Source organism: Vicugna pacos, chromosome 9 (assembly GCF_048564905.1).
Source record: "Vicugna pacos chromosome 9, VicPac4, whole genome shotgun sequence".
Taxonomy (NCBI): Eukaryota; Metazoa; Chordata; class Mammalia; order Artiodactyla; family Camelidae; genus Vicugna; species Vicugna pacos.
In genome coordinates, this window is record NC_132995.1 from 3,371,150 (window position 1) to 3,386,632 (window position 15,483).

Genomic DNA, 15,483 nt, shown 5'->3' on the forward strand with positions numbered 1-15,483 from the left:
GGCACTGAGAAAGCAGAAATAGCTCAGAGGTTTTGAAGAAGGGCGACGAAAAAAGATGAATTATAGAAGCAAGGAAGTCAGTGAAAGGAAGTGCTCGGGGGAAGAAACGCTGCAGCCCGGGGCCAGGGGCAGGGCTGCCCGCTCCTCCCGGATGGGCGTCAGTCTGCCAGGCCCCCCGCCCCCTCTCCTGGGGCCGTCCTCCTGTGACGGCCCGTTGGCTGCTCCAGGCAAGCACGGCAGAGAGGGGCAGCGCCTTCAGTTCCTCCCTCTCCTGCACTTCACATCCAAACACCAAACCCACACACTGTGCCCGGTGAACCCCCTGGGTTTTTTTTTGAGTAAAGGTAGATGTTTATTTAGAGAGATACACACTGCAGAGAGTGTAAGGAAAGAGAAAGGCAAGGAAAGAGGTGTGGGGGTTGGGTACTCAGGTTAAAGTAAAAGTAGGTACACGCTCCATAGACAGGGCGTGTCTCCGAAGGGGCAGGGGTGAAAAGGGAGGCTGTGAGCCCTTCTTAACAGTGTCCCTGATCCATCACACGACTCCAGGTGTCCTGTCCATGTCATCCCACCAGCCTCTGTCCTGGTGCTCCAGTCCAGGCCCCACTCCTGACTCCAGCTCATTCCTCTCACCACCGCCAAAGGACAACCTATAACCCCATCTGGTCTGAACCTGCCCTGCTCGAAACCCTTCCAACAGTTTCCACCTTCAAAACCAAGTCGAGGTGCCCCAGCTGATGCTCAAGGCTGTGAAGGACCAGGCCTGAGCTACACTCGCCAGCCCCAGCAAACACAGCTCTCCCTCCACAATCAAACTCGCCACAGTCAACCACATCTGCCCCAGACACACGCGTACACAGAGCTGCTTAACAAGTCTGTGCCTTCTCTCGGCCAGTCTGAGTGGCGCCAGCTCCCCCCGACCTGCCAGCCCAAGAAGCCTTCCTTCTCCATTCTACTACAAATACATTTTGCGTTCCAGGTTTGTGTAAGGGTTACACGAGGCAACCACGTGAACGCCCTAAAATACTGACCCACACACCAGCCGGGATGGAAATTAACACTGGAGCTTCACCATTGATAGAGTTAGTTACCAGGAGAGCCCTCCCGCATTACATTTGCTACGTGGGGTAGTCTTCTCAAAATAGAAAAATGTTCATATTCTCTGCTGCTTAAAATCTTCCCAGTGCTTTAAAGATAAAAGCCAACATTCTTACACGTGCTCGAGGTCCTGTGCAATGAGGCTCCGGCCTTCTCCTGATGGCTGTCAGTCCTGAGCCCAGCTCAGGATCTTTCTGAGCAAGGATGCCTCCGCCAGCACAAGCCCCCAGGCCAACCGCTGTTCACCCTACCGCCAGAAGGGGCCCTCACAACCAGGACCAAGGTTTCACGGCATCTACCTGTTAATGAATCTCACTGTCCTTTGTTTTCTTTTTTCCTTCCAACTTGTAACAGTCTTGAACTGTTTGCCATGCAAATGTTTGTAACTTCTGTTCATGAATCCGGGCCCCATGAGTTCAGGGAAGGAACGTCAGCCCCAACAATGCGCCTCCAGCGGCTGGCCCCATGATCGAACACGGTCATTGCTCAACAAACATTGACTGACTGGACTACTGATGAAAGAAAGGAATCAGGTCTGCACTTACAGAAGTGCAGGAAAGGGAAGTGACTTGCCCAGGTCACACCGCCTACATAGGTGGCAGAGGAAGAACTGGACAGGTACTGGGCCGGCTCCTGGGCCCCGCGTCTCTTCCTGCCCTGCCCTGGGCCGTTAAATCACTCTCTGCGTTTGCGTTTGGCATGAGGTGGAGGCAGGGCAGGCAGGCAGAGTGTGCAGGGATCTAGTGAGCCTCAGATCTGACCCGGAAGGTTCCCGGAGAATGCTGTTCTCAGCACCCCCTTCAGGGAGAGCGCTGTGGGGCTGAGGAGGAACCTGTGACGTGTGACCCGGCCATGCCCCGTGCATCTGTCTGTCCTGCTGGCTCTGTGGACTGTGTATGTCATCTGCACGGCTGGGGACCATGGGCGGTGGCGCCACTTTACCAACAATCACTGCCCTTCTCAGCCTCGGTGAGCTTTGGGGAAGAGAAGAGGGAAGGGGCCTCTCCTTCCCAGGTCTGGGCTCTGAGAGACCGCAGGACTCAGGGGGCTCAGTGGGGACTGCATACGCAGGGGCGGGGGGAGGTGGGCTCAGCCCCAGATCTGACCCCAGCACTCAGGGTCCAGACCAGGCCTGGGGCGTCTGCATGTGGTGGGGCATGGACGCTCACAGGGATCTCTCTTCCAGGGCTGTATTGGGAACTGTGGGGTCACGTACAGGCAGGTGAGTCCCCCCTAGTCCTTCTGCTTCGACCCAACAGCCCCCCTGGTCATCTGCGGGAGCACAGTGGGTCTGGGCTGATGTAGCCAGTCTGGGAGGGGTGTTGAAGGAACATCTGGGGACACTGAGGGCAGAAGGCCACTCCTGACACTTCAGGTCTGATTCCTTTCCAGGTGTCCTCCCCAAACCCTCCATCTGGGCTGACCCAGGCCCCACGGTCACCAAGGGGAGCCCTGTGACCATCTGGTGTAAGGGGTCTCAGTGGGCTGATGTCTACCGTCTGTATAAAAGGGGTGCCTCTAGACCCCGGGAGACTAAGACCCCACAGGACTCCAGCAACACGGCCAGTTTCTTCTTTAAACGCTCGAGCTCAGACACGGCAGGGCTGTATCAGTGTGCATATCGCAGGGGGACCCGCTGGTCAGAGTGGAGCGACCCCCTGCCCCTGGCGGTGACAGGTAACAGGGAGGGGCCGGGGCCCTCCCACTGTGGGCTCCTCCTCACAGGCAGAGGGGGCAGAGTGCGGGCTCAGGGGGACCTCTCCCCGCACAGTCCCCCTTTAACACAGCCCCCTCCTCCCCCCTCAGGGGCACGGAGCACCTCCCTCTCAGCCCACCCAAGCCCTGCGGTGGCGTCAGGAGGGAGCGTGCCCCTCTGCTGTGGCTCAAGTTTGCCCGGGGCACTCGGCACCTGCTGATGGAGGGAGGCCCCGCCCCGCCCCACACAGGACACCCAGGCACTGTGGGAACTATGGAAGGGACAGGCCTCTCTCCTGGGGGCCCCCTGCACACCTTCCCTGGGGGGACCCACAATGCTATGATTCTCCCAACTCCCTTTCCTATGTGAGCCGTGGGGGTGATGGAGGGCCCATGACACTGGCCTCCTGGGGCAGAACCACTGGCAGGAGGCTTGGGGATGACCAGATAGGACTCTCATGCAGCCCCAGTGAGCAATGTGGGGTGTGTGTCCCTTCAGTGCCGCCGTCCCCGTCTCTCCAGGCATGTACAGGGAGCCCTCCCTCTTGGCCCGGCCGGGCTCACTGGTGCTCTGGGGAGAGAACCTGGCCCTCCAGTGTCACTCAGAGGCCAGCTTTGACAGATTCGCTCTGACCAAGGACAAGGGGCTCATAACTCCCCTCCGTCTTGAGGGGCAGCGCAGCCCTGACTTCCCCCTGGGTCGTGTGAATCACAGCCATGGAGGTTCGTACAGATGCTACAGTGGACGTTACCATTCCTACACATGGTCGGCCCCCAGCACCCCCCTGGACATCCTGATCACAGGTGAGGAGCCCCTGTCCTGCCTCATGTCTTCATTATCTGCTCAGGGTGCTGGGCCCGGGGTCACCCTGGTGGTGAAGGGGTCCAGGGAGAAAGGCCTGAAGGAAAGGCTGAGGTAGGGCAGTGGTTTAGGGGGCGGAGAGAGAAAGGGGGAGTGGGGGCCTGAAGGTAAAAGAGACCACACAGAGGGGCTGAGAGGAGCTGAGAGAGGGTCACAGACAGGGTCCCTGGGGAGAGGACAGTGGTCCCTCAGCTCCGGGTCAAGCATGCATGGGGAGTGGGCGGCTCTCCACACATCACCCCTTCCTCTCCCCAGGAATGTACAAGAAACCCTCCCTCTCAGCCCATCCAGGGGCCTCGGTGCCCTGGGGAGGGAACGTGACCCTGCAGTGCGGCTCTGAGACCTGGTCGGATGCCTTCCTTCTGTCCCGGGAGGGGTCACTGTCTCCTCCCCAGCACCTTCGTCTGCAGGACACAGCTGCACCCTTTCAGGTCAACTTCACCTTGAGTCCTGTGACCTCAGCCAACAATGGGACCTACAGGTGCTACAGCTCACACAGCACCTCCCCCTACCTGCTGTCACAGCCCAGCGACCCCCTGGAACTCTTGATCTCAGGTGAGGAGCCCCAGTCTTGGCCCTATGTGTCCTCCTGGTCAGTCTAGGGTCCTGTCCCCACAGGAGCTCTGGGCTGGGATGGGAGTGAGGGGGCCACTGAAGGAGAGAATCCATTCTCAGAGAGAAGGAAAAAGCCAGAGCAGCTCCCTTCCCTGCACCATCCTCATCCCTCATCCCGATATGTTCCGGGTGGTGGAGGAAGGCTAGAGAGGGCTCAGGGCTGACCAGAAGGAGAAAGCAGGGGTGGGGGTGGGGGGAAACCACAGGGCTCTGAGGCCAGATGGATGGAGGGTGGGGAGTCATGGAAAGGGAGTGTTGGGTCCAGCCTGGGGGAGGAGCAGTGGGCTGACATGGGGAGAGGCAGCCCCAACCCCTCATCCCTGTCCTGACCCCCAGGAGGCTCTGAGGACCGGCTCCCCCCAACTGCAGAGTCAGGCCCACAGACGGGTAAGTGAGGGTCTCTTTGTAGGGAGGAGCTCAGTTCTGGTCTTGGCACCGCCTGAGATAATGGCCCGAGAAAGGTTCCTTCTCACTGGGACCAACTTTTCCGATTGCAAACGGCACCAAAGCTGCTTCGACATTGTGTGTGTGGGGACACCGGCGGTGTCTGACTCTCCTCCATAAACTCAGGGGCACTCAGCCCTCCAAGGAGCAGCTGTGGGGCTGGGGAGAGGACAGGACAAGCAAGTCACCCTGCCCGCTGCTCCCAACTGCGGGACCTGGGACAAGTGCTCCTCGCAGAGTCCACGTTCGCCCTTCGTAGAAGAGGACTCCCGCCACCTGCCTCGACATGAAAGCCTTCAGCACAGGGCTCGGCCCTGTTTAGAGCTCAAGAACGCCGGAGCCCTCCCTCCTGCCCTTCTCAGATACACACATGTCCACACAGGCCCCAGGGAGCTGGGGTGGTGCCAGGTCTCTGCAGGGTGGGAGACGGATCTGGGTGGGGCTGGAGAGGAGGAAGGACTGGGTTTGACGGACAAGCCTCTGCACTGGTGTTCTGCCTGTGGGGGACAGCATAAAAAATAATCTAAATAAAAGCAAGGGAGCCCACAGTCTTGGGTTCCAATGCCCGCTCCGCCATGTCCAGGCTGGGTGACCAGGCGCACATGATTTTCCTCTCTGTGCCTGTCTCCTTGTCTGTAAAACGGGTGGGGGCGATGATGACTGGGGGCGGGGGGCTGCACGACTGTCCTGAGGATTAGAGATGAATGCACAGACCCCAGCACACATCGGTACACAGCAGGCGCTCAATTAAATGGCACTGTTGGCTCATTCATGACGTCCCCGGTGCCACAGGTCTCAAATTGTACCTGAATGTTCTGATCGGGGTCTCGGTGGCCTTCATCCTGCTGCTCCTCCTCCTCATCTTCCTCCTCATCCGACATCAGCGTCAGGACAGATGCATGAAGTCGGGTGAGTAGGGAACCGGTGGACCCAGGCCACTGGAGGAGGTGTTGCTTAGGGCACCAGCCAAAGGGGAACCAGAGGTGGGTGAGGTCAGCTTAGAAAAACTCCAACATCTCCCAATGAGAAAATCTAAAATGAAGAGATGAAATATGAGTGTACACGGAAGTATTTTAGAGTATTCTTTCGGCTTTTCCAAACTTACAAAATGTTTGAAAACACACGCAAGTTTTGTATTTTATGGTTTAGATCTTTCTCCTAAATTCAACATGGCGGTGGGAGGGGATTGTAACCTCTTCAGTTCTTGGACCTTCGCAGATCTTAATGTAACCCTGGGGAAGAGTTCTGGGGTGGGTTGGAGGCTGATTTCCAACTTCCTGCAGTGGCTGCAACATCAGTGCCCAAGGACAGAGGCCGGCAGAAGAGGTGAGACCCCGCCCAAAGAGCCCCCAGCCCAGCCAAGGCCCCTCACTGCCCCTAACACTCCTCCCCCTCCCCCAGCTCCAGCCCAGCTCCCGATGTCCAGGAGGAGAACTTGTGTGAGTGGAGGCGGTCTATCCCAGGGGGAAGAGGCAGGGCCAGACTATGGGTTGGGCAGTGGAGACCGGAGATTGGTTGGAAATGGTTCTGGGCTTGGAGGTGAGAGTTCAAACCTGGTACTGTGTGGCTTTGGCCTCACCACTGACCCTCTTGGGGCCTCTGCTGTATGAGATCTCTGGGAATCTTGGCAAGAGATGGGACCCCCTTGTTCTGTCCCCACCAGATGCTGTCGTGAAAGACACAGAGCCGGAGGACAGCAGACAGCTGGACAGTCAGGTCAGCTCCCTCTGGTCCCAACCAGGGCACCCACGCCTCCTTGTTCCTGTTAGATCCAGTGGGTGACGCACCCTCACGCCACTCACTCCTGGCAGGCTGTCCCTTCGGGAAGCAGGCTGCCTACCCAGTTGCTGCAACCCCACACCTGGCCTCCTAGGCTGGCCTCTGACCACTGAGTTGTTGAATGCTCAGGTCGAGCTGGCAGGGCTAAAGGTTAGGGCTCAACAGTCTTGTGTCCCACACGAAGGGACTAAGTCCTAGGCCTGCAGAGAGGCCCAGAGGGGCGCCTTCTAAAATCCAGAGGGTCCTAGTCTTGCTCAGCCCTCGGCTGTCCCCAGGTTGTGAGCCCCAACGATACACCTCGACTGTTACTTCACTTGGGTGAAGATCAGCTCCTGTGCACACCCCAGGGATTGGATCCAACTCCCCTGCAGAGTGCAGTGGAGTCTGACTGTCCCTCCATGCTGGCGGCACCATGCCCTACTCCTCTGTCCAGTCCTGACCCCTCCCCAGCACCAAACTCACACGTTAAGTCACCTGTCACAGGCTGAAAGCTACAGACTGACGCAGAGCCAAGATTCAGAGACCATCCCTGTGTCTCTAGCAGAGAGGACTCTGATGGCTAAGACCTCAAGGAGAGCATCCGTCCTTCCTAGGCCCGACTCCCCGTCTCATGCCTCTCCCATCACTGCAGGCTGCCGCACCTGAAGCCCCCCAGGATGTGACCTACGCCCAGCTGAACCACTCAACCCTCAGACAGGAGACGACTGCAGCCCCTCCCTCCCAGTCGGGGGAGCCCCCCGCAGAGCCCAGCGTGTACGCCACACTCGCCATCCACTAGCCCAGGGGACCCAGACGCCCCACTGCCACCCTGCGCTCCAGGGACTGGATCTGCAGGTGCCGGCCTGTCGTGAACCGCTAGGAGCTTCTGCAGGTCAGCTGCTTCCAGGAACATCCCAGGTATCACGCAGCACTGATCTGCGGTCCCTGGTCCCTACCAAAAACACCCAGCTGACTGCAGACCCAGTGGAGCTGCTATCAAGACCCTGGAGCGAAGCGAGGGCCTACTATCCAGCACCAGGAGGCTGTGAGGACATGGATTCTGCAGGCTTCACAGCCACTTAGCAAAGGACCCCGAGCCCTCACTGTGCAGCTCGCCACTCAGCTAACATCAGAGCCCCAGGAAGGGGACTAGTGCCCAGTCACTGAGAGGTTGCTTAATGCTCAAGTGTTTCTCACTTCCTGAGACAAGCCCCTTCCTTCCGGAAGCAGCTTCTCAAGGCTGAGAAGAGGGAAGCCTGCCTCCCTTGTGACCATGAATGTCTCCAGAAACTCCCCTCGCAGGGGGAGGGGAGCAGGGTTCCCCTACTTGCTCTACCTGGAAATGACTCCTCCTCACCCCCACAAGCAATTTCCTGTGGTTTTGTCTGAAAGAACTTTCCCAGCACTGTTCCGTCCCCCACGGTGATAATGAAGTGGTGTGTAGAGGTGTTTGTTATGACATGGGGTTGGGGGAGGCCCACCATCCGTCCTGCAGGTGGTCCCAAGTAACTGAACAAGGGTACTGGGCCCTCTCTGCACACCGGCAGCAGCACCACAGAAAACAGCTCAAGGAACCAGCCCACGTGTCCCCCTGCAGGAGGGTGTACATTTGGAGGAGGGAGAGGCACACCAAAAAACACCAGTTCTCAAGTGTTCATCTCCTTTTATTATCTGCCTGGGAACCTAGCCAGGGGATGGGTGGGCTCAATCCTCCTCCTCGTCGTCGCCGGCTCCAGCCCCACCCTGGCCCTTCTTGGCGTTCTTCCTCTTCACGCGGCCTGGCCGGCCGCCCCCGTACGGAGAACGCAGGGAGAAGTCGATGTGCTTCTGGGAGTCCAGGCGGACAATGAAGGACGGGATGTTCACCACCTGCTTGCGGACCCTGGAGGGAGGGGCGGCAGGGGAAGAGGATGGGGAAACAGGGCCAGACAGGCCCCTCTCCACCAGTGCTCTGCAGGGCTGATGCTACAGCCGCACTGACCCCGAAGCAACCATGAGAAGGGCATTCCTGACTCCAAGGAGAGCTTTCGGGCACCATCTAACTCACACAGACACGGCCGAGATGAGCTCTACATCCCCACCGTACACAAGTGGGGAGATTTACAAGCACCTGCCAAGCCCAGAGCGCAGGAGGCGAGGCGGCAGCGCCTATGTAAACCCAAGATCTGCTTCTCAAATGTTCTGAACCATGCCAGACCCTGCGCTTCATCATCAGGTATACTTTCAACGTCTTTGAAGTAGCAACGTACAGAAAGGTTTTATGGAAACATTTCTGACGAGAAATGTGAGGATATTACCCACAGGTCCCAGGGTTAATGAAAGGCTGAGGCAGAAGCTGGGTGCACGCAGCATCCCGTGAATGGTGCCCATCTTACAGAAACAGCAAACTGAGCACCCAGATAAAGGTCCAGCTGCCACCTTGAGTACTGGGCCTTGGACCGCACTGAGCTCACCAAGTAAGAGTGACAGTGCAAAAGCACCCTGTGATTGCCAGGGGCACGAACGACCTCATGAGGGACCCACTAGACAGCTGGACCCTCCCAAGCCAGCTGAGGCCCAAGACTTTTCCCTCAACTGGCGACACCAAGTGCTGTTACCTGTCCAGCTACATGCATGGCCTGGCAGAAACCTTCACAAGGTGTACGGCTCCAGCCGCAGTGACCCTTGCGCTGGGCTATGGGGGGGCGAGGCTGCCCCCAGCGCCCCCATGAGCTGTTTGTAGGGGTCAGTCTGTACCCTTGAGGTGAGCTCACACCTTCATCACCTCCGAGGGCTGCACAGAGACAGGGACAGCAGGCTCAGAGAGGGCAAGCATCCAAGGGGAGGGGGCGAGAAGGCTCAGGGAGCCCAGAGCTGGTACCTGATATGGCGCTGGCGGATCAGCACGCGGGCGTGGTGGATGGACTTGGCCAAGCCTAGCTTGAAGACCTGGGTCTGCAGGCGTCTCTCCAAGAAATCCTCAATCTTCAGGCCCAAGATGTAATCCAGCTTCATCTTGCCTTCGTCCAGCACCCCGATGCGGACGAGTCGCCGCAGCAGGGCGTTACCTGACGAGAGGGGAAAGCAGCACTGACTCAGCGTTCTGGCTGATCTCAGACTCCTGGGGGTCAAACCCTCTACCTCCACACCACGCTGGTGCACAGCTGACTCTGATACAGGACACAGCGCGTTAGGACGTGCGCTGCTGTAACTCACGCCACCCAAGGCAGGTCACTAGGATGGAAGAGCTGATTCAGTGTGTGGGCTGAGCGCGGGCTTCCAGTTCAAACCCAGCCACTATGCATTCATGTCGCCCTAACACTCCCCCGAGGCAGCTCACTCTGACTACTCATCTCACCACGCAGGGCAGTGACCACATACGCCTCTACTCACCTAAAAAAACAACCTTCCAGAGTTGTTACGACAATCCCCTTCAAAGGACTTAGCATTCATCTGCAAAAGTCTCAGTGCTGCTGTTCCTAAACGTTACTCTCACAACACAGCACAGCGGCTGAGGGGGAATATTTTGGAGTCAAGAAAGTCCTAAGAATCAAACATGAGGCTAAACCACTTTCTTACTTATAATTAGAACAGAATCAGTACCTAACTTCTAGGCATGAGAGAAGATTGGGCACAAGCCAAGTACACATCACTCATCACCCAGATTTTCTACTAAAAAGACGACAATCTGGAAATAACTGGCCATGTACAGCAGAAAGGAATCCAGATGCCAGCACCTGCCTTTACCAAACAACTACAGGCACAGAGGGCCTTGCCACTTGCCCGTCAGTGTCCAAAGCCCATGACTCCTGACCAATACTCTGGCCTGCTTGGGGATGCTGGAGACAAACGTGCCCCCTAGAGGCCGCTAGGTTCCCACTGACTGTCATCACTGGGCTCCTCATCAGCACAAGATTATCGCTAACACCTTGACAGGGGGATAAAAGCACTACTACCTCCCCTTCACCCCCAGGCAAAGCTTAAAGGAAAGCTGGCCGACTGTGATGACAAAGTCTTCCAAGCAGACTTGACAGGAGATAGTCTAAATGGAGAAACCTACATGTCTTCCCAACACCCCACTTCAAAATATGCACTGAATAAATGCTGAATGTAAGATATAAGGAAATTCTGCCACTTACAACTTCACATACACACAAAAAAAACTAAGAATAAATTTAACCTAAGAGGTGAACAGCCTGTACACCAGTAAGACATTGATGAAAGAAGTTAAAGACATGAGTAAATGGAAAGCTACTGTGCTCACAGATTGGAACAATTAAGATGTCCAAACTACCTAAAGCAATATACAGATTCAATGAATCCCTATCAAAATTCCAATGGCATTTTTCACGAAAAAATAACCCTTAAATTTGTACAGAACCACAAGACTCCAAAGAGCCAAAGCAATCTTGAGAAAGAACAAAGCTGGAGGCTTCATGTGTCCTAATTTCAAACTAAATATTACAAAGCTATAGTAATCACAACAGTTTGTTGGCAACATAAAAACTGATCAAAGATCAAGGGAACAAAATAAAGAGCCCAGAAACAAACCCACATACATTAATAGTCAGTCTATTTACTTACATAAAGGAACCAGGAATATACAAAGATGAAAAAGAACAGCTCAACCAATAAATGGTGCCGGGAAAACTGGAGTCACACGCAAAAGAACGAAACTGGACCCCAACACCTTTCATGGTACACACAAAAAATAACTCAAAATGGATTAAAGACTTGAATGGAAGACCTGAAACCATAAAACCCCCAGAAGAAAAAACACAGACAGTAAACTTAAGTCTTGAAAATGATTTTATGAATGACACTAAAGCAAAGGCAAGAGAAATAAAAATCAACAAGTGGGACCACACCAAACTAAAGCTTCTGCACAGCCAAGAAAAAATTACCAACAAAATGAAAAGGCAACCTACAGAATGGGAGAAAATACTTGCAAATCATGTATCTAATAAGGGGTATACCCAAAATATATAGTAACTCATACAACACAAAAGCAGGAAAAAAAAACCTTCAATTGAAAAATGGGAAGATGATCTGAATAGACATTTTCCCAAAGACATACAGATGGCCAACAGGCACACTAAAAAAGTGCTCAAGGTAACTAACGCATCAGTAATGTAAATCAAAACCACAGAGCAGGGAGGGTATGGTTCAAAGGCAGAGTGTTTAGCATGCAGGAGGAAGACGTGGATTCAATCCCTAGTACCTCCATTAAAATAGATAAACCTAATTACCTCTCCCCACAAAAATAAATAAAAATTTAATAAGCTGTTACAAGATACAGAACCATTTACAGCCAGACTCACATCTGTTAGAAACACAAACTATACATGTATCTCTTCCACACCAAAGATACAATGTACGACGTACTAACCAAGTTTAAAAATTTTTTTTGGTAAAGTGAAAGTAAGTTTTTTAAGATATACACACTCCATAGACAGAGTGCAGTCTGTATCTCATAAGGAAAAAGACTTAGGAGACACACACTCTACAGGCAGAATGTGGGCCACCTCAGAAAGGTGAGAGAAGCCCAGAGGAGCAGGGCTGTTCAGTTTAAAGTAAAAGTGGATACAGACTCCACAGACAAATGGCCATCTCAGAAGATGAGCATAACAGACAGCAACAGAGTGAGAAAGAGAGCGCGCGACCACTGATTACTTCTGATACACTGGTTCAACTTTTGGTTATGTTCCCTAAGTTTCCTCTGAAGTTCTCATTCCAACCCGGTTCACCTGGACTCTGGAACCTGCCTTCCAGTCCCCCTATGACGGGAGGTCTAACCATCTGCTCATCTGAAACAAGTCATATCAGGTAGTCCCTACAAGCCTTCCTGTGCAGACTAACATACACCAAGAACTTAGAAAAAAGCATTTATAAAATTGCGGCTATTTTAATAGTATTGCTATCTGACAGCCTGAGAGGTCCTACTACAATCTAAGTGATGTCAACTGTTGCTTTCAAAAGTCCTCCATTAATTCTCCACCTCAAAGTAGGAATTTAAGACCTAAGAGTCTAAAAGATGAAAATTTTGTTATGTGTATCTTACCATAATCTTTCTTTCATAAGTTATCATATTATCTGCATACCCTCCAAAATCATCACCTGAAATGTTCTTCCCTGTGAAATGCACAGCTCCTCTCCTGTTCAGGCTTTGACTAAATACCCTTGACTACCTTGCTAAAGCAGGCAAATGTACACATTCAAGCTCCCTCCCTGCTAGAACCATCCCACATTTCAGAAACTTCACCGACTATTCCCACCACTAGAGAACAAGAAGATATGTACACAAGGAGCAGTACCGTTTTGCTATACTATGTACAGATACAGCCAGGTACCCAAGCTTGCTTGGCAATGTTAGTTCTAATGAAGAGAAATTGAAGTCCGAGGTTTGGGTAAACCAAAGCCACAGGTAAGGAAATGGACAGGAATCTGGATCCAGGCCCGTTTTCCCACCCCACAAGCTAGCTCCACCTGCCCCATGTAACACCTCTGATCGCTGGACCAGCCCAGAAGTAACAGCAGCAGCAGCAGCTCTGACCCTCAGTCCTTTCCTATGGGCTCACACACGCACCTTCAAACAGACGCCGCGGGTCTTTCTCATCCAGGGTCAGCAACTCCCGGGCAGCCTTGCGGATTTTGGCCAGGGTAAATTTGACCCTCCAAACCTCACGTTTGTTCCGGAGCCCATACTCGCCTGCAAAGGGTGGGCAAACATGCTCAGTCTCACGGACTGATGCAAAAATAGGATTGGTGACTTCAGGGTACAGAAAATCTAAACAACGAAAGGTCTCGAATTTGGGGACGACGAAGGGAGGCACACCAGGGGACTGGAATAGAGTGAGCACGTGGGCGGCCTCACCCACGTGCTAGCTCTCCCCGACCCGGGAAGCAGAAACCTTGCCTTAGCCACTCACCGATCAGTTTCAGTTCTTGGTCGAGGCGGGACTTCTCGAAAGGTCTCCGCGGGGTCACATAGGTTTTGCGACAAACCCAGCTCCGGGCCACCGGCATGATGGCTCCGTTTACCCACCTGTGCCTGTGCGTGAAGGAGTGGCCTATTAGGACTCTGAGCTACGCCTGCGCAGTCCCATAACCCCGTTAGAACCTCGCGGCTCCCAGAGAAGGTCTCGCGAGAACCGCGAGAAGCTTTTGTAACATTTACCATCCTCACCACTCTCCAACCACTCTCATCTCACCTCCAACCTCTTTACCATACTCATTAAAGCCCGGATGGCCCACAAGACCCAACAACCCACACAAGGACTAAAGAATACTGCACCACACCTCACCTACAACCAGACTCCGGTAACTGAAAAAGAGGCGTACGGCGTCGCCAGCCGCGCTCTTATAGACTCGCCGCCGTCTCGTGACGTCGGCACGCACAACGCACACTGCACCAATCAGAAGAGGCGTTGGCGGGCGGAAAAAGCAGTCGAGACGAGAGGTTGGGCTAGAGCGCCGTACTGAGCGGGTAAGACCCGGTCTGTACCTGGCCCGGTCTGTACCAGACAGCGGGTCCGACCATCATCTGGTGAGAAATGAGGGAGTCTTTCTGCCTTCGAGTGGTGACTTGTCCCGTCACCTAGCCTCTGAGTCGCAGGTTAAAATTGGAGTAGTCACTGCCAGCATCACTTGACTTCTCAGCCGGTTACGACTCTGAAAAAAAGATCCCCAGAGGGTTGGAGCTGGGTAAAATCAAAGCTCCCTCCAGGAGAGGCTCCGTTACATCCAGGAATAATGGGGAAAAAAATCATATTTCATATCAAAACGTCAACCCGAAGCATAGTCAGAAGCCTTGTCTACAAACTGAAGATTGAATGCAGAAACTGAGGTTGAAATCGCAGTCATGTGACTTGCCTAAGGATACACAGCTCACCTTTGCATCCTGATATGATTCCGCTTTTGCCCTCCTTGTTTTCTGTAGACAAGGGGAAAAAAAGATCTTGGTAGAAATTCGGCCATACCTGAAATATTTATCACTTAGTGTCTCCGGCTACATCTGGGGTAAGGTACCCTCCCTAAACGTGGGCCTCATTAATTCATTTATGCAACAGATATTTATTGAGTAGTATAAGGAACTTTTCTTCGATGACGTATAGCCATGAATAAAACAACCCCTCTATTCGTGAAGCTTTGAGTCAGCCGAACGGGGTGGGGGTGGGGATGGGTAATTCAGTAGGTCATTTCAGAGTGGTGCTGTGAAGAAAAGAAATTTACTGATAATGACTGAGGGAAAATGGTACTTCAGATAGGATGGTTAGGGAAGCCTCTTTAAGAAAATGACTTAAAAAAAAGTGATTTTTTTTAACTTGAGACCCCTTGATGAAAAGGTTTTGTGCCTCTTAATCAAAAACAGCAGTTTAAAAAAAGCCAAAACAGCAGTTTATATATCCCTTTGGGCTTCCATGGCAGAGGAAAAATGTTCTGAAACCTCTTCCTAAATATTTGGCGCCATTTATCACTTGGAGGAATTTACTCATTTTTTCCCTGATCTCCTTTGTCAGCATCTTCCTCTCAGACAGCCCTTAGGATTATTTCCTCTAGTCCTTATCTCTCTGGAATAATCCCATTACCACAAATGGCTTTATTTATCATTGTTAGATAATGTTTAATGAGCACTTTAAATGTGCTAGGCTTTGGGCTAAACACTTTATATGAGTGTGTGTGTTTAATTCATTCATGTGACCTGAGGTTTCTAGCACTAAAATAGTAACTGGTGGCATTCTGGAATACTTACTATGTATCAGGCACTGCTCTACCTGTGTTGGGGTGGGGTTAGAGGTCAGTAGTAGAGTGTGTGCTTAGCATATGTGAGGTCCTGGGTTCAATCCCCAATACCTCCATTTAAAAAATTTTTTTGCATATGTTAATTACTTAATCTTCAATGCAAATTTAAGGAGGACTCTCACAGAAATTGCCCTCCCTCATGATAGTACTATTACTGATACTTGTTTAAGGAGTACTGATAATAGTATCAATCCTATTTTATAGAGGCAGATACTGAGACAAAAAGTGGT

The 15,483-nt window shown here is 53.0% G+C and overlaps 2 protein-coding genes across 3 annotated transcripts; one reads left to right on the forward strand and one right to left on the reverse strand.

Moving 5' to 3' along the window:
* The first annotated feature begins 1,436 nt into the window (after positions 1-1,436).
* Positions 1,437-8,107, forward strand: LOC107035093 (leukocyte immunoglobulin-like receptor subfamily B member 3). Its single transcript, XM_072968875.1, has 11 exons — positions 1,437-2,067; positions 2,285-2,320; positions 2,491-2,839; positions 3,293-3,597; positions 3,911-4,210; positions 4,607-4,661; positions 5,427-5,623; positions 5,998-6,040; positions 6,116-6,153; positions 6,213-6,430; positions 7,125-8,107. Exons 1-11 carry the CDS (start codon positions 1,995-1,997, stop codon positions 7,269-7,271), a joined length of 1,761 nt encoding a protein of 586 aa, XP_072824976.1. The 5' UTR covers positions 1,437-1,994; the 3' UTR covers positions 7,272-8,107.
* Positions 8,108-8,115: 8 nt separating this feature from the next.
* Positions 8,116-13,793, reverse strand: RPS9 (ribosomal protein S9). 2 transcript variants are annotated; one of them, XM_006219341.4, is made up of 5 exons: positions 13,756-13,793; positions 13,381-13,502; positions 13,038-13,160; positions 9,333-9,519; positions 8,116-8,354 (listed from the first exon to the last, which is right to left on the reverse strand). In XM_006219341.4, exons 2-5 carry the CDS (start codon positions 13,475-13,477, stop codon positions 8,177-8,179), a joined length of 585 nt encoding a protein of 194 aa, XP_006219403.1. In that variant the 5' UTR covers positions 13,478-13,502; positions 13,756-13,793; the 3' UTR covers positions 8,116-8,176. The 2 variants fall into 2 exon arrangements, with proteins under 2 accessions (XP_006219403.1, XP_015107629.1); XM_015252143.3 differs by having other exon boundaries at positions 13,751-13,774.
* Positions 13,794-15,483: the final 1,690 nt, after the last annotated feature.